At 40.0% G+C, this 24,715-nt stretch overlaps 2 protein-coding genes across 2 annotated transcripts; one reads left to right on the plus strand and one right to left on the minus strand.

Moving 5' to 3' along the window:
* Positions 1–7,755: 7,755 nt before the first annotated feature.
* Positions 7,756–17,731, plus strand: sptlc1 (serine palmitoyltransferase, long chain base subunit 1). Its single transcript, XM_018744694.2, has 15 exons — positions 7,756–7,830; positions 8,715–8,822; positions 9,028–9,122; positions 9,505–9,598; positions 9,964–10,036; positions 10,199–10,331; positions 10,444–10,573; positions 10,693–10,782; positions 11,012–11,119; positions 11,230–11,325; positions 12,362–12,458; positions 13,135–13,189; positions 15,489–15,606; positions 16,108–16,181; positions 16,800–17,731. Exons 1-15 carry the CDS (start codon positions 7,777–7,779, stop codon positions 16,891–16,893), a joined length of 1,419 nt encoding a protein of 472 aa, XP_018600210.1. The 5' UTR covers positions 7,756–7,776; the 3' UTR covers positions 16,894–17,731.
* A 1,977-nt stretch (positions 17,732–19,708) lies between these two features.
* On the minus strand, positions 19,709–21,146 carry LOC114910756 (piggyBac transposable element-derived protein 4-like). The gene has a single exon (XM_029253131.1). The coding sequence runs from the start codon at positions 21,141–21,143 to the stop codon at positions 19,920–19,922; it is 1,224 nt and encodes a 407-aa protein (XP_029108964.1). The 5' UTR covers positions 21,144–21,146; the 3' UTR covers positions 19,709–19,919.
* Positions 21,147–24,715: the final 3,569 nt, after the last annotated feature.

A 24,715-nucleotide genomic window follows, 5' to 3' on the forward strand; every position in this document is an offset into this window, starting at 1 on the left:
CATTACGAATATCTGGTATTGGAAAATGTCTGAGAGTATTGCTCACCGTAAAAGTCAGGCAGTGCAAAGTATCAAATGCTCAATGAAACTTCTTATTTGATGTCAAAACCCTTTATTTCTCATTAACAAGCATGTTTGCAGCGGTGCAAGTTCAGCACTGGGGCTTCGAGGTGCAACACTGCGGCCGTGTGGCTGACTCTGCCATTGTACAAGACATGTTGGAAAGGGTCTGGTTTTTATTTTTATTATTGTTTGTTTATCTAACACCCTAGTTCGAGGTGACTTGAGATGTTAGATTTGCGAGCTAATCTCCATACAATCATTTACCCATTTATACTGTATGGTATTGTTCTGCTGCAATTCAGGGTAAAAACCTTTGTCAAAGATTCAACAGCAGGGGTGGGAAGGCTGGAAGGTTGGGAGTTAAAGTAAATGAGTTAAACCCATTTTCTGCAGCTCTGACCTTTCCCTTAATCTTGTAAAGTGTCAGTGGCGGAAAAGAAAAGGGAATGCATAGTTCACTTTTCCTGTGTTTTTTCTAGTTTTTATAGGGTGTGGTGGGGCAGCAGGTTCAGCAACTGCCCGCTATGTGCGGGGTCTGGGGTTCGATCCCTGCGATGGATTGGTGTCCCATCCTGAGTGTGTCCCCCTCCGCCTTGGCCTTGCGCCTGTGTTGCCAGGTTAGGATCCGGCTTGCCGCAACCCTGCTTGGGACAAGTAGTTGTTGACAATGGATAATAACATATATTCATTTTTGTTACAGATGTGTCACTGAGCGTTGCAGTTGATTTTATTTTTTATTTCTGTTTAATTACTTTTTTGTTTTCTTCATCTATGGATGATGATTTTTTTTTTTGTTTTTCTCTCCTCCGTTTTGTGGTTCACATGCATTGTAAAGGTTACCTGAAGCATCCGTTTTTCTTCAGAAACTGCTGTCCTGCCAAGTAATGGACAGCAGCGTCCACCTAATCGTCATTCCTACCAGCAGTTTGTCCAGTCGCCTTGATTGTTCTTTTCAATTACTGTCACATGATTCTGCCTGTTCGTCATCTGTGTAACCCAGCCACGCTGAGGAAGGCCCACGTGTGAAGCACATTTGTGTTACATCATCATTTTTGTGTTCACGTTAAATAAAACACGTAAATATATCGTTACTAGTGTGAGTGCCTTATAACAACTTAGTTGTTTTTCCTGGAGGTTTCAGTACCAGTTCATCCTGCATGCATTTTACTTTCCATTAATAATAACTTCACATTTTCTTGCCATACACAAGTTTGTTCTTATTTTCTGACACCTAGTACCCACTCACTAAAACCAGATGAATTTAAGTCAGTAATACTGGAATTGAGACCATTTCACACACCTACCTGACCATGAGGGCTTGTTGAACTTTCAGCATTTGATGATTTTTTTCTGATTTTATCATTTCCCATAAAAGCACTTGCCCATGTAGGGTTACAGTGGTCCAGGGCCTATCCTAGAACCAGAGGGTGGCAGAGCAAACAGTGCCAGTGAATCACAGCTCTTGGGCTCTGCATTCCAATGCAGGTAATTCACCTATAACCTTGCTGATGACCCATTATGAGACTCATTCTCAGTGTTTTAACACACACACACTGTCTGAAACTACTTGTCCCATATGGGGTCACAGGGAGCCAGAGCCTAACCCGGCAACACAGGGCGTAAGGTCGGAGGGGGAGGGGACACACCCAGGACGGGACGCCAGTCCGTCGCAAGGCATCCCAAGAGGGACTCAAACCGCAGACCCACCGGAGAGCAAGACCCGGTCCAGCCCACTGCACCACTGCGCTCCCCTCAGTGTTTCAAGTGTCTATCAAATATGAAAAGTAACTAAGTGTAATGAAGAGTAACAGTCATGTGCATTAATGAGTTGGCTAATGGTAGTTTTTCACCATATAGAGACTAACTGAAATATACTTCTCTGTTTTTACATTTCTGCCCCCATCCTTCATGTCTCTTGTATTTACGTTAATGTAATAAGCTCACTCTTCTGCAGTACAATGTATAACTGAAAAATTAAGAAAGCATTCTGCAACAAAGAGCTTTAGACAGAGTTACGTGATTATTAAAGCACAGCTTGTTTTTTATAGTGCTGTTTTCCTGGTGCACATGACAAAAGTGCATTACAGCAGCCTGTACAAGTGGTATGAGTAGTAAATACATAGATGAAAAATAATGGCCATTGTTAGACTAATTTACAAAACTGTTATGAGATGAGAAGAGAGATGGCTCTAAAAAAGATGAGTTCAAGACCCTTCTTGAACGTTGGGAGGGCTTCAGCAGTCTTGAGCAGGAGAGGGAGTTTGTTTTATTGCATCAGTGCCAAGACTGAGAACTGGTGGCCTTTTGGTTTTGGACCTCCTGTGAGCGGCACAAGCAGATGGTCAGAGATGGAGGAGCACAGTAATGTTGCGAGGTATAAAGACTGATAACATCATCTCAGTATTAAGCTTCCATGGGAACCTGTTGAGAGACACAAGCAAGGGAGATACAGAGGAATGCTTTGGCAGGTCAAAAACAACTAGCACAGTAACATTATACATCGGTGGAAAAAATTTGATGAAAGAGGCAGGAAGATCAGAAACGAGGGTATTGCAGCAGTTCAGTCGGGATATCGTTATAGCTTGATGTTGTGATGTAGAGGAAGATTCTACAAACATTGAATAGGAGGTGTCTGCAATATTGGGTTATGGCTCCAAAGTACTGTGAGAAGCAGAGGCTGTAGTTTATTGTTACTTCTTGGCTTTTGACAGACAGAGTGGATGGCAAACAAGTTGTCCAGGTTGCCAGAGAACTTTTGAGAGGTGCGAGGACCAGCAGTGAGATATAAAGTAAAGGATTTCTGCCTTACAGAGGATTAGTTGTATAGTCATCAGAGTGATCTTCTGCAGTGCATGACGACATGTCCCGTCCCCAGCAATAAGAATCTGTTCCCTTTAAAGCCCACTGGAGGGAGCAGTGTTTTGAATGTTTGGTCATTTCTGCTACTGTGCGAGTTTTCATAATAGAACTTGGCTCATACGCCGAGCAAATGTGATGAACACGAAGAAGCAGCTAAAGGCCGAACAGCCCCCGGAGGAATACGCGTAATCCTCAGTTCTCCCACAAGCTTTGTTTAAGTGCTGATTGCCAGGTTGCGGGGTGCGGTGGCGCAGCGGGTTTGGCTGGGTCCCGCTCTCTGGTGGGTCTGGGGCTCAAGTCCTGCTTGGGGTGCCTTGCGACGGACTGCCGTCCTGTCCGAGGTGCGTCCCCTCCAGCCCTGCGCCCTATGTTGCCGGGTTAGGCTCTGGCTCACCGTCACCCTGCTTGGGACAAGCAGTTGTAGACATTGTGTGTGTGATTGCCAGATTCTACTCAATTTTCCTGCCATTTTCACCAAATCTTCTTCATTACCCAACACATGAGTAAGCAAGGTGTCAAGAAAGTGTGTAAGAAGAGTGCTGGTGGTAAGATTTCAGGTGGTGAGTGTGAAAGAGAAGCTATAACACTTTAAGACATGCTTCATGTTGGTAAACATTTTGTACAAAATGAAAAAAAACTGGATATCGTTCACGCAACTGCCATCAATCACGCTACGTTCAAGCTATGCTCTCTTTCTCCCTTTTCTCTGCTACAGCCACCTTTGTGTCTTTCAGAAGATTTCCCACCACTTCATTCTTCAATAGTTTTTCTCAAAGTCTATGCACAGCAGGTCCTCTGTCTCCTTGTTCTCCAACTCACAGTCTTTCCCTTTCTTTGTCCAAATCTTTCAGTCTTTTTTGTTTTCCTTCATCTCTTTGACCTCTGTGCTCTCTGTGGTCACTTCTCCTCAATGAGAAATGCTGGGGGAAAAAAAAAAAAAAAAAACTTTTTTGTGAAAGAGTGTCATGATTTCACTGCATCTCCTTCAATGTTACGCGAAACATTAATAGGACAAATTTATTCAACGTCAATAGTTTAACAATACGGCAGCTTAAATGGCTGTGCAGTTTATTTAAAACCTCAGTTTGGTTCTGGTGTTTAAAAACAAGCAACTACCTTATGCTTTTAAGACAAGCTTTAAATGAAGCAGCTCTGGTGAAACCTGAAGCAGTTCTTAACCAAGAAATACTACTCTAAGTTTAATAATGAAACATGATCCAGATTTATGCTTTGCTTAGCCAGGGCTTTTATACAGAACATCCTGTAATACTGCTACGTATTTAAGTGGAGCGACTCTGTCTAAGTACCTCACTCAATGGTACTGCAACCGCAGCAGATCGAGGTACTTGAAGCCATGGGCTTCGGGTTACAAGACAGCGCAACTGAATGCCGTTCAACACGCAGCTCCAAAATGGGTTCTGTTCACTGAAAGCGAAAGTTTGATGCAGAAAAGCATCTCTTTGATTTCGCTGCGAAAAGCAAATTTTAGACCTAAGACATCAACTTACGGTTTAAACTTTTACAGTTTATGCTTTCAAGGAGACTGAACTCGTTTAACCTTCTGAGCTTTTTTGAGCCGGCAGAGCACATCTAAAAGAACCTCTTTCATGCTTATTAATTTTGTTTTTACTGATTATTTAAAAACATATGAATGCACTTAAGAAGTACTTCAGGAATTCAAATAACCATGTTATGCGAATAATTTTGCTATCTGCTAAAAAAGGTTCGTAATAACCATGAAGGAGTTTGTGTTGCAGCTGAGTCTTTCCAGAGCAGGGATGAGGGCAGCATGGTGGTCCATAAGTAAAAGTCTCTGCTTCTTGTATTACATCAAAGCCATAACCTGGTCCTGGACACAGCTTGCATAACATCCTCAGGATATGCCCTTATCTCACAGCACACTCTAGGCAATTTCTGGTCCAAGCCACGGTGATATCCCTTCCTGGACTACTGCAGCTCCTTCCTGCTTCATCTTCCAGCTTCCACTATCAAGCCTACCCAGAATGCCTATACGTAAGTTGTGTTGACCTGCCAGAACATTCTCATGTGTCCCCTCCTTGTCTCTCTCAGGACCTAATCACTTGCTACATCCCAACCAGACCTTCGGAGGAAGCCTGAAGGTTCTCAGCTCTGGCTCCAGTGTGATGGAATGATTTCCTTCTATGACTCAGAACTGCTGAATCTCTCTCAATACTCAGGAAGAGTCCCAAAATACATTCCTTTTGGATTCATTTCTCTCATCATTTCCTATCTACTCCATACACTTTCACTAGATTATTATTTTAAGACATCCCTTATCAATTCTGTACAGAGCTATTCATAAAGCAATGTGTAATGTATGCTGGCACAGAAGGTGGTGTTGGACTAATTGACTGTACTTTGTGAATCATATGTCTACACCTCTGTCTCTCCATCTGTTGTTGAAATACATATTTGTTTACTTTGAGTTGTGCATTGCTTCGGAGAACAGCAACTGTGAAATGAAAAAATGTAAGTATAATAACTAGAAAAAACATAGACTCTATAGATATAGAGTACACACAATGTGTGCAACCGCTTGTTCCAGCAAGCCGGAGCCTAACCTGGCAACACAAGGCGCAAGGCCGGAGGGGGAGGGGACACACCCAGGACGGGACGCCAGTCTGTCGCAGGGCACCCCAAGCGGGACTCGAACCCCAGACCCACCACAGAGCAAACCCCACCCAAACATGCTGTGCCACCGCACCCCCCATTATAGAGTACAACATACTACTATTATTCAATACTGCAAACTTTATATTGGTTTGGAAGCCACCAGCCTTGATCATTTGATAAATGGTTTAACAGTAATGCCAACAAAGATAGTGACAACTCAGGGAGCCCCTTACAGCCCTTTGGCAAATTCATTTATCTGACAACACTGTTTATACCAAAACTGAAATTGTATTTCATGACGTTATTCCCTTCAAAGATGTATCACAGACTATTTCTTGTTCATTAACTTCATAAACTCCGGAAGCTCCTCATCTCTGTTCTTTTTGCAAGAGCTGCTCTTCTTTTCATCTGGGAGCTTTGGGCAAATGTTTAGTCGCAGTGTAACTGCACTGCATGGGAGTGATTATAGGCCTGCTTCTTGTAAGTGCAATAAGCAGAAGTTTAGTTTATTTCCAGATTTACTTAAAGAAGGACCTTTCTGTGCATTTTTTTCCCCTCTTGCATTACGGAAATGCTGGAAAATAAATTCAGCCTCAAAATACTGCTTTGAAAGGTAATCAGTTCATTATTAATATCTCGGTCAGGAAAACTTGAAAGGGCTGCGTAGCTTACAACAACAGCTTCTGGAAACAGTCTCAACAACCAGTCCCATAACCACAGCCCTGACAGTAACTATCATCCAGAGTAAAAAAGTGCTTCACAATTATTTTTTTGCTCCCAGTATTCCAATCGTAGGGGGGCGTGGTGGCGCAGCGAGTTTGGCAAGGTCCTGCTCTTTGGGGGGTCTGGGGTTTGAGTCCAACTTGGGGTGCCCTGAAATGGACTGGCGTCCCATCCTGGGTGTGTCCCCTCCCCGTCCAGCCTTGTACCCTGTGTTGCCGGGTTAAGCTCCAGCTTGCCGTGACCCCGCTTGGGACAAGCGATTTCAGATAGTGTGTGTGTGTGTGTATTCTAATCATATGGTACAATATCTGTTATGAGCTTTAAGTAATGTCCTCAATCTTCAAAACTAGATTTCTGTTCACATTAAAAAGTACACATTGCCTGCAAAGAATGTTAACATAAAAACAAGTGAAACATAGAAGAATATTAGACCAATTTATTATATCGAAGATATATTGCACTAAGGCCTCTTTAAAATTACACTAAAACCGTGACATAACATAATACTACATCATTTCTATTGTAGTTTGAGTACAAGAAGGATAATAGTCTCCAAAAAAATTACAGTATATTATTCAGGCATTACTCATAACCTGGGTGATTTTGTTTTAGGTTGTTGAAAAAGCAAAATTTCTTAAACATTTATGACAAATATTATTGTAAAAATATCTAACGGCTCTTTAAAAAAAAAAAAAAAAAAAACAAAAAAAAAACAGGCCTGGCTGAGGCACATATCATGCCCTAGTTATTATGGTTGGACACAAGTAAAATTTGTGGCATCTGGTAATCTGTGGCTCGCCACAACATTTTTGAACAACAAAAATATAATTAAGCCACCATTAATTCATATAAATTTTGATTTAAGGCAAAAAAAAAGGCTGACTATAGAAACAGTGGAGAATTATTTCCCCTGGATTTATCATTTGATCCATTATAACATTACTACTGGAAACACTGCTATAGTAAAAGAAATAACAGAGAAGGGTTCTGCAGTGTACAGCCTGTGTATTGGATAAAGTGAGTTCTGGAGGCGTGCAGCCAAACCTTTTATGTCATTTTTATGTACAAACAATTAATTTAATGTAACCTGGAAAAATACTATAACCCATCAAATAGTTTTAACCAACTCAACTTTACTTAGGCAACTAATGCAATGACATTTCTCGATTAAAATCGTTTAGCTTGCCTTTTACTTATAATTTGCGTTGTCGTATTCATTTATTATTATTATTTACGCAATAAAAAAGTGAGCAGAAAGGAAATAGATGGTTGGTTTTCATCATGTATCTTTAATATCGCACTTCGCGTCTGTTTCTGCATCCACTGCTAGTAGGTCGTAGAAATTATGCGGCGACTAAATAAATTTGAATTAATAGTACGTATGTTCAATATGAACAAGGCTTTACGGCAGAGTTTACGTTGCTAACCCCGTACTGCTGTAAAAGTGACGAAAGCGCTTCTTAAGCGCAGGAGTGATCACGTGGTTAGGATTCCAAAATGGCGTCTGGGCAGCAGTGGGTGTTAGTTGAGATGGTACAGGCTTTCTATGAGGTAACTAGGAAATGTTAGTTTGCTTGTACGACGGAATGTTTTAACTGTTTGTTGTATTTATTAGATTGTTTAATTCTGTGTTTTACTCATTTTGAGCGACAGCCGAGGAAAAAGTACAATTTTGTCAATTCAGACGTTGTTAGCGTTTCAGGAAGTGTTGCGCTTACGAGATATAATTGACGTAATGAGTAGCCAATCGTATTTGTGGACGTAGAGGCCCAGACCAATCAGCAAAACATAACTCCTGCCATCGCCCAATGATGAGTGTAGTGAGGCGTGGCACGGCGAAACAGGAAGTGTTACATCCATGTGTCTGTTTTAGGAATAGTTCCATGCTGATTTTCTTTCTTTTAAACATAATTAAAACTTGGTTTGCTTCCGTCGCTGCAATAATCTGAAGTAGGCAAGAGAACCGGATTACGAAACTTTGCTCTATTGTAAATCACTTCGGAAATACAAGATTTAAGGGTGCAGTTGACTGCAGTTGTTTACCAGCTTGGTTTGAAAATATTATGTCAGGTTGAGGTAATTTAAGAATGTAATTTCTTAACCACGTCTCTATCAGGTTACACCTGCAGTCACTCAGAAAATGTAGAGATTGTCCACTTACAAAGCACTGAGCCACATGTCGGGGACAACAACATTGCTGCATAATATTCTCCTTTTGACTAATTTGGCATTCTGTGGTGTGAGAGAGTTCTGTCCCCAGAACTAGTAGATTAGTTAATTAACTGTTTTATTAAAACATTGTAACACAATTTTAGTTGATATATGTTTGTTCTATTCTTTAAATTCACTTTAAATAATCCTTGTGGGTTTAAAAAAAAAAAAAAAACACAAATTCTATTGTAACTACCTGTCACTTTCACATTTCCCCCCCCCAGGCGCCTGCTTACCATCTGATACTGGAAGGGATTCTTATATTATGGATTATCCGACTGCTGTTTTCAAAGACATACAAACTTCAGGAGAGGTCTGATCTCACTGAAAAGGTGACAGGCTGCTCATATATAGTTTTTTTTTTTTTTTTTTTTTTTTTTTCCCCCCCCCACCTTGTCTATATGGGAACTACTGGCAGAAATGCAGATGATATTAATCTGGAATTTGGATTATTATGAATAATATTAGTAGTTCCATATCGTGATGTGAAAGTGGAAGGGCTGAACATCTGTGACTTTTTTTCCGTGTCTGTTGCAGGAAAAGGAGGAACTAATTGAAGAGTGGCAGCCTGAACCTCTTGTGCCTCCCGTGTCAAAGGACCATCCGTCCCTGAATTATGACGTTGTCACTGGGTGAGCAACCGGACAACATTGTGTCTTTACCTTTGACAAGGACACTGTGACATTAAGAAAAGAAGATCAGTAAAGTGGTAATGAGTATCCAGCCTTAAACGTAAACAGTATCACAAGGAAAGTCCATTTAACTCTTACAATCGTTTTAATAGATACATACCCACATTATTAATGGCATGACATAGTGGTATGTGCCTGTACAGTTCCAAAATATCAGATTAGCTGACAGTTTATGGTTGTTCTTGTTTTTTTAAATAATTTATGACATCATCAAAGATACATATTTGGGTGCCGTTTGTCATTGAATTTACTAGCCGAATACTAAATTAAATCTGTCCATTGTGTGTGGATTGTCTTCACTAATTTTATTTGTTATACTCAGGCCTACAAGCCACAAAATTGTAGTTAACGGAAAGGAGTGCATAAACTTTGCATCATTTAACTTTTTGGGACTCTTGGACAATGAAAGAGTGAAGGTTGGTATTGCCAGTACTTTTAGCATTAGTGTAATCTAAATTGCTTAAATTTAATTTTTTTTTCTTAGCTTTTTAGTTTTCTAAATGACTGTTGTTAATATTTTCCTCAGTGTTCTCTTTGAAATAATTTATCGTAACTTACTCTTTTTTTTTTTTTTTTTTTTTTAAATTTTTACATGAGTTGTGTATTTGCCAGTCTGGAATTATTGCTACTTGTACTACTTTTGCTTTCTTCTTACTTCAAGAATCGATGCAGAAAAATAGCAGCTACTTTTAAGTAATTTTATATTATTACTGTTATTAAAGAAAGTCAGTCTTATAAAGTGAAGTCTGAATGTTTTTATTTAATTTTCTCACCTTGGCAGAAAAGAGCTTTGTCATCTCTTAAAAAGTATGGAGTTGGTACCTGTGGCCCTAGAGGATTTTATGGGACTTTTGGTAAATTTTAAAGTTAATTTTTTTTCTTCTTTTCATACACCTGTGTTTTTATAAGTTGAATTTCTGTAACAGTTAAACGTTTGCATGTGCATTTGTCCTTTGTTCTGTCTTCACAATTTTGTGCTTGCAAAATTAAACATACATTGTACTTGTAACATATAGACGTTCACCTAGAGTTGGAAGATCGTTTGGCAAAGTTCATGAGGACAGAAGAAGCCATCATCTACTCCTACGGCTTTGCGACAATAGCTAGCGCTATCCCTGCATACTCTAAGAGAGGTGACATTGTGTTTGTGTGAGTATTTCTCAGAAGGCATTCTTTTCTTCTTTAACATAAGGATAGTGCTACATTGTGCTACATTATGTTTTTTGTTTTTAAACTGTCTTTGAATATTTTGTCCATCCAGAGATGAAGCAGCATGTTTTGCAATCCAGAAGGGACTCCAGGCTTCACGCAGTTTCATCAAGTATTTCAAGCACAATGATATGGAGGATCTGGAGAGACTTCTGAAGGATCAAGAAGTGGAGGACCAGAAGGTGAGTTCCAAGGGGTTGAGTTCACAAAAGTTTAGTTCCTCAGGAGAGGGTAGCTCTTTGAAAGAGAAAAGCAGATTCTCACAGGGCTTCAACTTTGACTTGTCCCTCTTCTTTCGTAGAATCCTAGGAAAGCTCGTGTAATCAGGAGGTTCATTGTTGTAGAGGGATTGTACATAAACACTGGTGATATTTGTCCACTTCCAGAACTGGTAAGAGTCATGGTGTTTTTCAGTCTTCTTGATAAGTTGTTGTTTTAATTTACATGACTGGCCTCATGTTTAATCCAAGATATGGGAAAATGTTGATTTGTGTTGGGAGGTCTTCACAGCAATGCTTATTTTAAAGATAGTTTTTTCGAATTTGCCTGAACGTTCTTTTCTTTAGATAACATCAGTTTTACATAATGTTTTTTCCATTCTGACATGGATCTTTCTTTAGGTGAAGCTTAAGTACAGGTATAAGGTCCGCATTTTCCTGGAAGAGAGCTTGTCCTTTGGAGTTCTTGGAGATCATGGAAGAGGGGTCACAGAGCACTTTGGAGTCAATGTAAGTGGCATCACAAAGAGTCCTCATATGCTGAAATCTTAGCGTACCTAGCAATATGTTAACAGAAGATACTGTATTCCATTTAGGTGTCATTTCTATGATCCTTTCAGATTGATGACATTGATCTCATCAGTGCAAACATGGAGAATGCTTTGGCTTCTATTGGTGGATTCTGCTGCGGGCGATCTTTTGTCATAGATCATCAGGTATTCATACTGATTTTATACTGAACAAGTAGTCCCCCATGAGTCAGTGCTGTAGTTATTATAATATATATATATATGCATTTTACATTTATTTAGCCGACACTTTTCTCCAAAGCAATGTACAGTGCCTACTCTGATTTATCTGACACCTTTATCCAAGGGGGCGTGTGCTTATAGCTGTACTACACCCAAACTCCCTACAGTTGTTCACCTATCTATATTAATTTGGAGCAATTTAGAGTCGCCAGCTTACTTGAAACACATGTCTTTGAACTGTGAGTTGGAAACCAGAGCCCCCAGAAGGAACACACTCCACACAGACAAAGCAGGTATTGAAAGCACATTCCGTTGCACAACCCAGGTGCTGCGAGACACTAGTGATACCTGTTCAGCAATCATCGTATCGCCACATTTGACACATGCCTACAATTTCTTCAGTAAAGTTAGGTAACATTTTTCATGATCGAATTTCTCCTTTATTTCAGTGTTGTAGCACGTGAAAATGTTAGTCTAGCTCTGATATAACTGTTTTGCAAACATTAAATAATTTACGGACAATTTAAAACACCTTTTGTTTTGTGCATTTTTAGTATATTTCTGCCCCATATGAACCAGAATTTGATTTGAACATCATCTTTTTGATCACTAGTGCTTACGAAAACCAGACATGAGCTGTAAACGTTCTCGAAGCGAGTTGAATGAACCCGGTCTTACACTCCCGTTCTTTTCAGATTCATTTTTCTGATGTCTCAGCTTTGTGGATAAAAACATGTTGCATTTGCTCTGTTACAAGCAAAGAAACTATAATTCAAGATAAATTAATTAGAAAATGTTTGGATCTTGAAAAAAAAATTATAACCATTCATGTCATGAGGAACCAGGGTAAAGTGCTTAATTTGCCATTTCCAGCCTTAATACTGTTTGTCATATAATCTGTGTTGTAAATTGCTTTGGCGAAAAGTGTCTGCGAAATATACAAATGTAATGTATGATTGTGAAGTTGTCTGGGAATCAACTGTTCTGGAATGTTCCACAGCGTCTGTCTGGGCAGGGTTACTGTTTCTCTGCCTCTCTTCCGCCAATGTTGGCTGCTGCTGCTATAGAAGCCCTCAACATCATGGAGGAAGACCCAGGTAGGTAGATGTCCATCTTCTGTAACATGCGGTTTTAAGGGCAGAACACAAACACACCGCACACAGGAATATAAACACAGGGGCTACACTTGTGCCCACACATAAACAATTTACTCTACATAATAAATCTTTTAAGGTTCAGTTAAGTAAAATGGTCCTTGAAAGGTTTCCAGCAACTTCTGCCTCTGAAGGCTTCCTTTCAGCGCCTTTAATTGAATTGAAAAGGCTTCGGGTGGCCAGCAAACAACCCTGATTACTTGGTGCATATGATATACAGTATGATTTAGAGCATAGGTACTACTCCTGACCATGGCATTGACTTGAATAATAAGGGAGGACTTTTGCAGACCTGTGTTTTTAATTTCCTTAATTAAGATTTTGGTAAAAGTACCTGAAATTTCATAGAGTTGGCAGTTTTTTTGAATAATCAGGTGAAGCAATAGGCTCTAGGGTACAAAATGTTAATATTGTAGACATGATGGTTTTAAGTGCTAAAGCGTTAATGATATATCTATTCAACGTTGAAGATTTGACTGGTTTATGAACTTTCTCTGTGTGTGTGTATGTTGGGGGGGCTCTCTGTTCCAAATCAGACCAGGTTATCCATTCACCAGGTGGGTATTGGCATCAGGGGTTCCCCAAAACAGAAAATGAAACAGGAAAATCTTTTTTGCAGAGATTTTTACCATTCTGAGGGAAAAATGCAGTTGTGTCCACAGAGCTCTGCAGGGGTAAGTAAAACGCGTTCTTCCATGGGAAAATTGAGGCTGGCTTTTGGTGTGTAAAATTTCTGGGACTTAACGTTTCAAAGACCCAGACAGGTCATGTATGTGCTCTGTAAACAGACAAAAATAATGATATGCCAACCCTTGCAGGTCTCTGGCCTTGAGCTGCTGTTTGAGTATAAATAATAATGTTGTTTTCTGGAGGTTAACGTTCCCTGCTTTGCAATCATTCAGAGATGGCCTCCTACTTGTCAGTCTACAGCTCCTTCCTAGGCTTGTACTGATTGCTCAGACTGAAAAATGTGTTATTGCTCGAGATTGAAAAATTGCGCATAATATTAGTTCCTTTTTAAAAAACATTTTTGGATACAAGGACATAATTTTACCAGCTTTTTGCAACACACATTTTGTGCCTTGCATTTGTTACTGCTGCCCTGCTAGAACTGAGAGGTGGTTTGTTGCTCTAAGTTTGTATTTGCTTGTTTGTGTGTCTTATAATATTTAAAAAAAAAATTGGTGGGAGGGTATCAGGATTTGTCTATCCTGTGTTTTATGCACCTACTCGAACAATGAACCTCGGTGCAGCAAGTGGTAGGGAACAAACTAGGTTTACTTGAGACTTTCATGTCTGCAGCTATGTCTGTTTCTCTTAATGCAATGCATAAATTGTACTTTCGCTGAGATGTACATCGCTTTGGACAAAAGCGTCTACTAAATGGATAAATGTAAATGTAAGTTTGTTGTTAGAATGCAACATGATGTGGCCAAGGGGCTCCTCATCAATTCTGTATGTAGCTTCTACCGTACTGTGTGCTGGACAAAAACGGGAGCATTGGACAAACTGACTGTGACATGAGAATAACAAGCCTGCGTGTGTAATTATTTTTCTGTTGCTGAAAGGCACCTTTCTTTGCCCTGTTGTAAGTTGGTTTTTAGAAAAACATCTACTAAATGCATGTAAATGCAAATATCAGGAACACCACAGCTCTTTCAGCTGGGAGGCAGCAGTAGGGTTTTTGGATGGAGCAGAGCGGCACTACAGTCTCTCTCTTCCTCTCCCTCCCCCCATGCAGCTCATAGAGACCAGGGTGCACATGCCGAATCCCCTGGAGGGGGGAAGTAACAAACACAATGAAGGGCCCTGGTCAGAGCAAGAAGAGCGTGCAGACAAATTGAAATACCTGTCAAACCAGTGAAAAGTCTGGCAACTCTTAAAGGAGTTACAGTCCTCCGTTACACAAATGGGAGAAACTGTGCTTGAGACAGTAGTCGCATGCACACTTTATAAATCTGCCTTGTTATGGAGGGTTGGGAAGAAGAAAGCCTTTATTTGCAAAAACTCATATCACCTCTTGGCTAGAGTTTGCCCAGAGGCATGTGAGGCACTCAACAGTTTTGAAGAAGACTATGAACTTCCTGACCTCAATGCTAAGCATTGTGTTTCGCACAAACCTAATGGAGCACATCGCACTGAGAACACTATCCCTACTGTGAAGCCTGGTAGTGGCAGAATTGTGCTTCAGGGGTGCTTCTCTGGGGTATTGACTATAAACGTAGAAGGAAAAATGAATGGAGAAAAACGTGTTGCGGTCAGCAGGAGCACTGGGACTTAACAAAAGAATTCATCTTACAACAGGACGAAGATCCAAAGCATACAGCAAAAACCACGCTGGGGTAATTTAAAACCACAAAGATTTATATCCTGGAGTGGCAAAGTTAAAGCACAGACCTCAAAACCTGAGAATCTGAACAATAACTTGAAAGTTGCTGTTCGCACACAATCCCCATCCAGTTAGATCTTCAGAAATTTTGCCAAGATGGGCAAAAATTCCAGTGTCAAGATGTGCAATATATGTAGACTTTCCCCAAAGAGACTCTCAGTTCTAATTACGGGGGGGGGGAGGGGGAGTACTTATGCATTCAATTCTTTTTTGTCCCTGTTCTGTGTTCCAAACCGTAACATAACAATGTGTGAAGAAGTCCAAGGGGGTGGATATTTTTTATGGGCACTGTAAATTTTTTGCCTTTGGGAAGTGTAGTGTAGCGGTTAAAGCTGCCACTCAACGGACAAGGGTTTAAATTTCACCTCCTGCTGTAGTACCCTTGAGCGAGGAATTTAGCCTGAATTGCTGCAGTAAAACTTGCCCAGCTGTATAAAAGAGTAAATTATTGTTAAGTAACTTAATGTACAGGCCTAACAGTGCTGCACAGTTGTTTTGGATAAAATGTCAGGTAAGTAAATGTATTACTTTATCGAGTCCTGACCACAGCATTGAACGCAGGGCTTGTCTTTGTGTTCCTTCAGGATCCCTGGCCTGAAGGTGGTCGGCGAGTCTTTCACACCCGCTCTTCACTTGCAGCTGGAGACAAGCACTGGGTCCAGAGACAGTGATATGAAGACCCTGAGAACAATTGTAGAATACGTAAGTGATGAGAGAGGATAACATGTAAATTACCATGGATTTTATTAAGGCCTAAAAATGTGTCCTGGTGTAGGGGTATGTGGAAACCGTTCAAGATTTGCACAGAAAATATGCCTGTGAAGTAATTTCCTGTTCGTTGTCAATTTTGTCTAATTGTTCTGACACATTTTTAACATTTTGACAATTTTTTTTTCTCTCACAATTAGATTATTTTAAAATCTAGTATTTTGTTAATAGGATACTGGTATATGGATGTCTGCTATATGGTTCCTAAGTAACTGAATCTACTATTGCCTTTGCTATGATGTGAACCACCTTTGATAAAAGTTGTCGGCCAGATAAAGAATAATTCATAAATAGTATACAACTATTGAAAACACTCTGAATAAAATGAAAAACAGGCAGTACTAACTGAAGACAGATGCTTACTGTGTGTATGGTTCTATTACAAGCTAGTAATGGAGCTTGGAGTCTTTACTAATCCGAAAATTTGCTTACCAGTGTATGAACCGGCGGGTTGCCCTCACTCAGGCTCGCTACCTGGACAAGGAAGAAAAGTTTCTGCCTCCGCCAACGTGAGTAATACCTCAAGTCTGAATGTTTTTATCACTTTCCTAATGTGTTCATAAGGCAGCAGGTAATGTAAACAGTGAAGGACCCTGACACATAACCTGAAGGTTGCTGATCGGAATCCCACTGCTGCTATTGCTGCAGCGCCTTTGAGCAAGGTGCTCACGCTCTTTTGTTCCTGTTGAAATCTCTGCTGTGGAAAAGTTTCAGCTAAACTGATAAATATAAAGGTGAATTTACTATAGTGTATAGATGCAAAGTGCTCATGTATATGGCTTTTGTAAGTCTAGTGGAGTGATGAGGTTCTTGGTTTAATGTTTACTCTCCTAGTGCTGGTCCTTTGCAGCAGTTGGTTCAAAAACAATTGTTTCCTTGTACTTGTTTCCAGCTCATTTGCATTTAACTGTGCAATTTCCAATTACTGCCTGCAGAGCAGAAATAAGAACAGTTTATTTTTAAACAGTATTTTTAGTGTAGTGATTCACTTGGGGGCATGTTTATAGCCCATCCTGTTCCTTGTCAGTTTCTCCTAGAATAATCTCTTAAATGAAACCGGCTGTACCAGGTTAGTAGTGAACATGATGGTCTTCTTTCCTACCTAATGCTGTGGTGTTTTCTTCCAGGATCCGCGTAGTAGTGACCGTGGAACAGACTGATGAAGAGATTAACATGGCTGCATCTTTGATCAGAGAGGCGGCACTTGCCATTCTGAAGTAGTTTTGGATTTGGGGGGGAGGGGAAAGGAGCTATGGAACACAAAACACTCACGACCCCCTAGGTTGGACTGAAGGAATAAGCACATGCACGGACTGTGTAGTACCACACTGATGTTGCCTGAAGGTCATTCTGTTTGCTAGGTGTACCTCTGTGTCAAATTCAAAAGAGTAATACTTGTTTTGTTCGTTTTTTTTTTTAAATTGTAATATTCAACTTGTCTTACTTAGCAATAAATGTGGCTTACAGGATTACAGGATGTTGGATTCCATATGGTCTGTGTTCTATAGTGTCTGTTTTCATTTATTTCTAGTCTGTATGAATCCACAGAGGAAGAATGACTAGATGAACCTTTACAGCTGGTCCTCAAATCAAGAACTGAAATGGCATCAAGAGGTGGTTCATTACTCAAAAGGTTGGAAAGTTGAATGTGACACGGTGCTAACCAGGGATTTGTCATCAATTCATTATGTAGCTACCCATGTAATGTATGCTGGCAAAAACTGTGCTGTTGGGCTAAGTGACTGCACTTCAGGAATTGCGTCTATATCTGTCTCTTCTGTTATGAAATTCAGGTTGTTTTGAGTTGTAAGTCACTTCAGAGAAAAAGGATCTGCTAAATGAAAAATGTAAATATTAACAACCCGGGGAGGTTTTCGATAGAAACAAAGCAGTGGACTGGACTGTCTCTCTGTCCCATACAGTGGATTGTGAACAGTGAGGGATAAGAGCTTGATCCCCATGTTTGCTTCTTTCACAACTTTTCTTTTGAAAAAAACTTAAAGGCTTCAAGTTTTTGCTTTTGCAATCTGTTGGTGTAGCACGTAACTGCGATTGGTATTCTTGGTTTTTTTTTTTTTTTTTTTTTTTTTTTAAATTTTATTTATTTATGAAAAATACATCCCAAAAAAGATCATGTGGCAGAAAGTTTGTCACTTGAAAGTTAAGTCGGGGACCATGTTCATTGGCACTCATTTTTCTCATTAACTGCATAGTTTTTTTTTTTCCTCTTTCTGTTGCCGTTGAACCAAAGTTTAGTGTCAAAGAACCCAACTTAATTTCGTTCTTTAGAGTTGTATAAAATATTTAGGATTTTGTTATAAGTGAATACACTGTTGAAGGGAACATGTTAAATGTTGAAGGCTGAGGAAAATGAATTTAAGGAAGTTTTTCCGTATTACCCTGTAGAGTTTTCCTGTCCTGTGACTGTCCACTAATCAACTTACCATGATCCATCACCGTTTGTCTGGGGGAAAATATAACTGACCACGGGATTTTTTACAGTAAAACAAAACTTACTTGTGATCAACAGTGTATATATGAAGCGATTATATTGAACTGTAATGCTTTACAGTGTCAAATAAATGGCTTGTTTAATAACATTGATTCAAGCTGTTTAAATGTAATAATCCATTTTGCATACATTTTATATGCAGTTACATGCATAGAATTGTGTTATTTCAGTTTATTTCAGTGAGGGACACAGACACTGGATTCAATTAGAAGCTTTATTCCACACAGTGCACTTTCAAGATGGCATCTTCCTTCCCCCTTTCCCCTTGGCAATGTCCTCCTCTCCCTCTGTCTCACATTTGTACCCAGAAAAAGCAGACAGGGTATGACACACAGGAACATGCTCCCTCAAAGGTGGCCCTAATGCACTGTCTGCTTGCATCCCAACCATGGCCCTACAATTAGTCACAGTTAAGGTGCACAAACACAGTAGAAAACAACAGAAATACTAACAGAGCTATAGAGTAAGTAGTAGTAGTAGTAAACAAGAATTATCATAGATGTATGCAAGTAACATATCTAGCACCTAGCATATATGTATGTCACTAATGTATCTAAGTAAAAAGAATACTAATATTAAAGACTCCTAAAACTGGTACCCCTACTCTTACACAACTCAGTCTAAAATTACCTGTATTGCTACAAGTGATAATCATTATCTGAATTATATTTTGGTCCACAAGAGAATGATTTAATGGATGGCATGTTACTGTGCATGTTTAAAGAATATGAAGATTTTTCAATTTTACACGGCACAGCAAGTAGTGCTGCTGTCTCACAGCGCCTGGGTGGTGCAAGAGGACGTGGGTTCGATCCCCGCTCAGTCTATGTGGAGGTTGCATGTTCTCCTCGTGTCTGCGTGGGTTTCCTTCCACAGTCCGAAGACATGCTGTTCAGGTTCACCCATAGTGTGTGACTGATGGAGAGAGTGTGTGTGTGTTCCACTGATGTATGGATGAGTGACCCAGTGTAAGCAGTGTATCTAGCAGTGTAAGTCACCTTGGGTGAATAAGGTGTGAGGTGTTAACACTACATAGTGTTCATTGGAAGTTGCTTTGGAGAAAAGCGTCTGCTAAATGAAGTAACATTTTAAACAAAGGGCTTTACATTTAAAACTCAGCTGACGTGTTCCTTGAAACATACTACGAAGATACACTGGACTGAGGTAGATACTACAAATGAGCTTCAACTTTTGTTCTTGGATGCATAGGGAAGACTTCAGCACAAATAGATAACCATTCATCATGACTAAAAGAAGGCTCAAAGTCCCATTCCCCTGTCTCCTTCAGTGCATCATAAGAAGCAGTACCAACACTTACATAATGCAGGCATTGTGGAATTGTTCCCTACAATGAGATGTTTAGATAACAACTATCAGCAGATTTGACAGGTTGGCAGATTTTGAAAGCACAATGAATAAAGAACAGTATTGTAGCAACGCTATATAAAAATTTAAACACTTAAATTTTGGAATTGTTCCCTGCAATGAAGTGTTTAGATAACTGTATCAGCAGATTTGGCAGGTTTTGAAAGCACAATGAATAAAGAAAAGTATTGTAGCAAAGCTATATAAAAAATGCAAACACATTTTGGAATTGTTCCCTGCAATGAGGTGTTTAGATAACTATCTGTATCAGCAGATTTGACAGGTCGGCAGATTTCAAAAGCACGGTGAATAAAGAACAGTATTGTAGCAATGCTACATAAAAATTTAAACACTTGCAGTTTGGAATTAATCATTTTGTTTTCCCTTCAATGCACTTAACACAAATCACCTTCTTCTGCCTGTGGTCACGACATACAGGTACATAGCATTTCATACAGTAAGTTTGCGTTTTCCGATCTTTTGAACTTGGGCACATATGACACCTCTTCCTCTTTTTCAGTTGGTTCTCTTCATTTTCCCCCATTGGCAGAGATTCGGATTTTGTCACCCCACACCTTTCCATTGCTTCAACGGTTTGTTTAGGCAGACCCCGAGTGTTTTCCAGTCGAATCTTCATGTATGGTGTAATAAGTTGCAAAGTGAGCTCTTTGAGGAAGTGCCGTCGTGCACTGGGGACACCCCTGTAGCACTCAGGGTGCTGAGAGGTGAAGAATGTGTAAGCATTCAAGGTGGCTACGTCCAGGACATTATACCACAGAACCATGGTCCACCGCCGTGTTTTTCGTTTGCACGTGTATGTGCGAACCATCTGGTCCACGACATCTACACCTCCTTTTGTCTGGTTGTAGAATGTTATTATTTCTGGTTTCCTTTTTTGGCTGTCTTCATCCACCGCTTTGTCATGGTGCACAGTACTCAGGAGAACAACAGCCTTCTTTCTCTTTGGCACATAGCTCACCATGGTCGTACTGCCATTAAACCCAAATTCTGAACTATAGACCTTCCTTGATTCGGAGGGCTTCATGACAGGAGGGATCTCCACCTTGTTCTGGCGTAGAGTCCCCACAAGCCCGAGACCCAACTCCTTGAGACTCTCTGCAAGACCCACACTGGTGAAAAAATTGTCCGTGGTGATGCTGCGACCTGTATTTCTGATGCCACTGCACAACTGACGGACAACGTTTTCCCCCACATTCTTCCGTATTTCTTTCCCAGGCTCCCTCCCAGTGTACACAATCCCATCGATTGCATATGGCACACGTGCATCACAAAGCCAAAATATTTTGATGCCGTACTTGGCTGGCTTCCTTGGCATGTATTGTAGGAATCTGCACCTCCCCTTGAATGGCACAAGCTGTTCATCCACAGTGACACAATCACTGGGGGAAAATCTCTTTCTGCAGTTCACCAGGAACAGCTCCCATATGCAGCGGAAAGGTGCCATCTTATCTTTTTCACGTCGAGAGGCTCTGGTCTTCTTGTCATCAAAGCACAAGACATGCAGAATATCTTCAAATCTTCCGACAGCCATAGTGGCCTTATACAAAGGATTGTGTAAAAGATCCCCAAACATATGACGGATAGATACATCCCAGTTCTTCTCGCACCCTGCAAAAAGGACCAAGCCGATGAAAGCCAAGAATTCATCTTTCTTAAGAGCTTTCCATTCTTTTCCTTTAGTTGCTGCTACTCTTCGTCCTTCTCTGTTTGTACACTTCAAAATCTCTTCAATGATATTGTCAGTGATAAACAGGTCCCATGCATCTTTTGGTGAGATGGTGGTAAACTTTGATAGAGGCCCAGAACGGCACCTCAGTATGTTGTGGCTTAGTGTTTTGGTCTTCTTAGGAGGCGTCTTTCGCCAGAAAATGCCTTTACGACTCATTCTATCGGAGTGGGGATCACTTTCCTGCTTTGAAGACTCATCAGAGGATTCCTCAGTATCGCTCTCAGTCAGCGAACTTGAGCTCCCAGGCGTACTAGCATCCTCATCGGGAACATAGTCTCCATCTTCTGCATCCGAGACATCAGATTCACTTTGTGAGCCCATAATTGCTTCTTCATCCAGAGTGTTTATGTTCTCATCTTCAATATATTCTGCAGCCATGTCAACGGTCTAGATAAAAAAAAAAAAGCAAGAGAATTCTATGAATGACAAAAAATTCAAGCAATTGTGTAACCTACACTGGTGTTTCTCTTGAAGCCCTTTTAGGAATGGAAATGCACATAATTATACTCTCAACGTGCAAACTCAGGGCTTTTTGATATTTGGTCGAATGTCAAGAACAAATTCGGAGAAGTAAACAGCTATAAGTGTATATTTCCAGAAGCCAATATAGTGATTTTTTTTAATGTATGGGACTCTGTTGAGTGAGGGGTGAGTGTGTTTTAAAATAAGGTGGGTTTCACATCTTATGTGTGGTTATTTGGGTTTGTTACTAACTGTAAATACTAAGACGTGCGCTAGTAAAAGGGGAAGTTCAACCCTTTGTATTGTGAACTCTCATAACTTGAAGACGAAATTACTTTTAGTTTTAATAATTTGTTTTAATGTGCTCCTGAACCCCAAAAGGTCACACCCATTTATGCTAAAAAAATCACCAAATCCCATTAAAGTGGATGCAATTATTTCAATAGTTAACATTAGTATCATAACACAACACAAGTTGAAGTTTCCTTTCATTAATTGTAGTGGATGAGCCTTTTTTTTTCCCCCAATAAATAGAGTCTACATACCAATTCAAATCCTGCAGCTAAGTTTCTCCTCTCTTTGCCAACAGAAATCAAGTTAAAATAGTAAGCACTACCTTACATCTGTGGACATCCTGCTCTAGCTCTGACCAGAGTTCTTTATTGCGCTTTTTTATTTGCAATGGGTCATAAACACCCAACCAGGGGAATCACAATACACAGGCGCATGCACAAGGATGTCTGCCAGCATTGTCTCTGTGACCTGCTCAGTGGGAAAGACAGCTCCCATCCAAAAGACAATGATGCTGTCTCTCAGCCCACAGAGCTCTCTTGTTGCTGACATTTACATTACAGTGAGCTCTCGCACAGACCCACCACCTGCTCCCTTCATCCCACCCTTTCACCGCTCCTGCAGCCCATTCCCCTGTAACTTATTTCTTTTATCTCGCCTCTCATTAACTTCTTGCTCTCCTCTGGTTACTTTACATCTTCCTACTTACTGACATTCTATGACTTTGGTTTGACTCTCTATACCCAATCTCAGTCCACAAGTACAGGCAAGTCTCTCTTCGTCCTTTTCGGTCGAAAAAGGTGGCGTGTGCAGCCTACAACCGGTTTTCCGTATTCCCAGCTCAGAATAATCTCCTTCATTCTTTTCAGTCTAAATTTAAATTTGGCCATTACACCGAGACTCGCCTCCTTGTGTGTTCATAAATACTGTATTATGGCAGCCAAGCTGGTCTTCTCACTTTTCCCATCAACATCCATTGCCACAACATAGTGCATATACTGTAGTAACTACATTCGAAATCTAAGAGGGCCCACCACAACACTCATGCTCAGCATGGGGGCCACTGCAGTCCTTCTACTAACCAGTAGTGTAACAGGGAACTGGAACTTTATTATTAAATAACATTTTTAAACCCTTTACTTTGACATGGTGATATTTACATTTACATGTATTCACTTAGCAGACGCTTTTCTCCAAAGCGACGTACATCTCATAGAAAATACAATTTGTGCATTACATTAGCAAGAGAGACTTAGATACAGATGTGTGATTCGTTTGTTTCTTTTCATCATATGAACTAATGTACATCACACGAGTAGCTGCACAAAACTTTATCCGAATATTCACGATTTCAGATCACCTTCCTAGTAATTATTTTTTTTTTTTTGGAAATGTATATAAACATTTACGTTACATTACAGGAGTAGCTTTGTAAAGGTTTATCCGGGCACGATCTTAAAGTTATAGTGCATGAACATTTTATTATATTTCTATATTATACAGTAGAATTCTGAGCAATAAACACATTTACATTTACACTTACTCAATTAGCAGACGCTTTTCTCCAAAGCGACGTACATCTCAGAGAAAATACAATTTGTACACATATATGTACATACATAGACAATTAGCATCCGCACATAAGCATCTCTTTGGTCACCTTGGTATTTTGTATATGTGTCAGAATGCTTTGTTATACACTGACACCTAAAGCTATATGCTTTCAAAGCTATACTCTTTCTATGCAAATGAAGCAGGTGGCATTTCCATTATACTCAAAAAAAAAAAAAAAAAAAACACTCAACAGCCCAATTTTCTTGAAATGGTCTCTGCTCAAGATTAACCTTTTGTTTTGGTTTTGAAAGGGCCACGCTGGGGGAAACTGCAGCTTGCCGTAACTTCCTAATGGTACGTAGTTGAGAAGCGCTCACTTGCTAGCTTAGTTTTAACAGCAAGACAATAATCGGCACTGAAAGCATAAACAAAAGTGCTTTGTTCAAATGTCGGTGTGTTTTCAAGCGAATGAGTTTACCCACACGCTGGACTGCATTGACACTGTGCAACGTAATGAAGGCCGTATTACAACATCTTTTAGGCCAGTAGTTTGAGACCCCTGCAACAAATCATGAATAGAGGAAAACAAAAAGAAACAGTAATAATAAAAAAGAATAAATACTTCTAATAATACATACGTACAGATGACCTTCGATTTACAAAATTAATCCCTTCCCGCAAACAATGCTGACATAACATTTTTTATATAAAAAACCCATTTCCGATTACTTTAAACTGGGAAAAATCATAGTTTTCCCAGCCCACTCAAAAAACCCCAAACAAATTATCCAGATATCACTAGAACATTGTGAGACACCTGTATAGCTATCAACACATGATTTCAGCGCAATATAAAACACAATAATTACACACCTACTACTCAAGGGAAAATACCCACTTTTTAATCGATTAGTTCTCCACAGGATGAGCTACAAGCAGGGATCCACTGAGCACATTATGTTTACTTTCTAAAATTGCGCACAGCTGCTAAAATGCGCATACATATCGGAAAAATTATCAGCAAAACTTTTCTGCTAATTGCTCTGCTGTCTCCACAATCAATCAAACAGCACACCCAATATGGCCGACAGACACGCCTGCAGAACTGC

The sequence above is a fragment of the Scleropages formosus genome, chromosome 6, assembly GCF_900964775.1.
Source record: "Scleropages formosus chromosome 6, fSclFor1.1, whole genome shotgun sequence".
Taxonomy (NCBI): Eukaryota; Metazoa; Chordata; class Actinopteri; order Osteoglossiformes; family Osteoglossidae; genus Scleropages; species Scleropages formosus.

What these genes read in the sequence shown, in the direction of transcription:
- LOC114910756 (XM_029253131.1), bottom strand. Translation starts at nt 21,143, where the DNA reads ATGTTTGGGGATCTTTTACACAATCCTTTGTATAAGGCCACTATGGCT.
- sptlc1 (XM_018744694.2), top strand. Translation starts at nt 7,777, where the DNA reads ATGGCGTCTGGGCAGCAGTGGGTGTTAGTTGAGATGGTACAGGCTTTC. An exon ending in GGTCTGATCTCACTGAAAAG is followed by an intron (nt 8,823 to 9,027) that starts GTGACAGGCTGC and finishes TGTCTGTTGCAG; the next exon opens with GAAAAGGAGGAACTAATTGA. An exon ending in CTTTTGTCATAGATCATCAG is followed by an intron (nt 11,326 to 12,361) that starts GTATTCATACTG and finishes AATGTTCCACAG; the next exon opens with CGTCTGTCTGGGCAGGGTTA.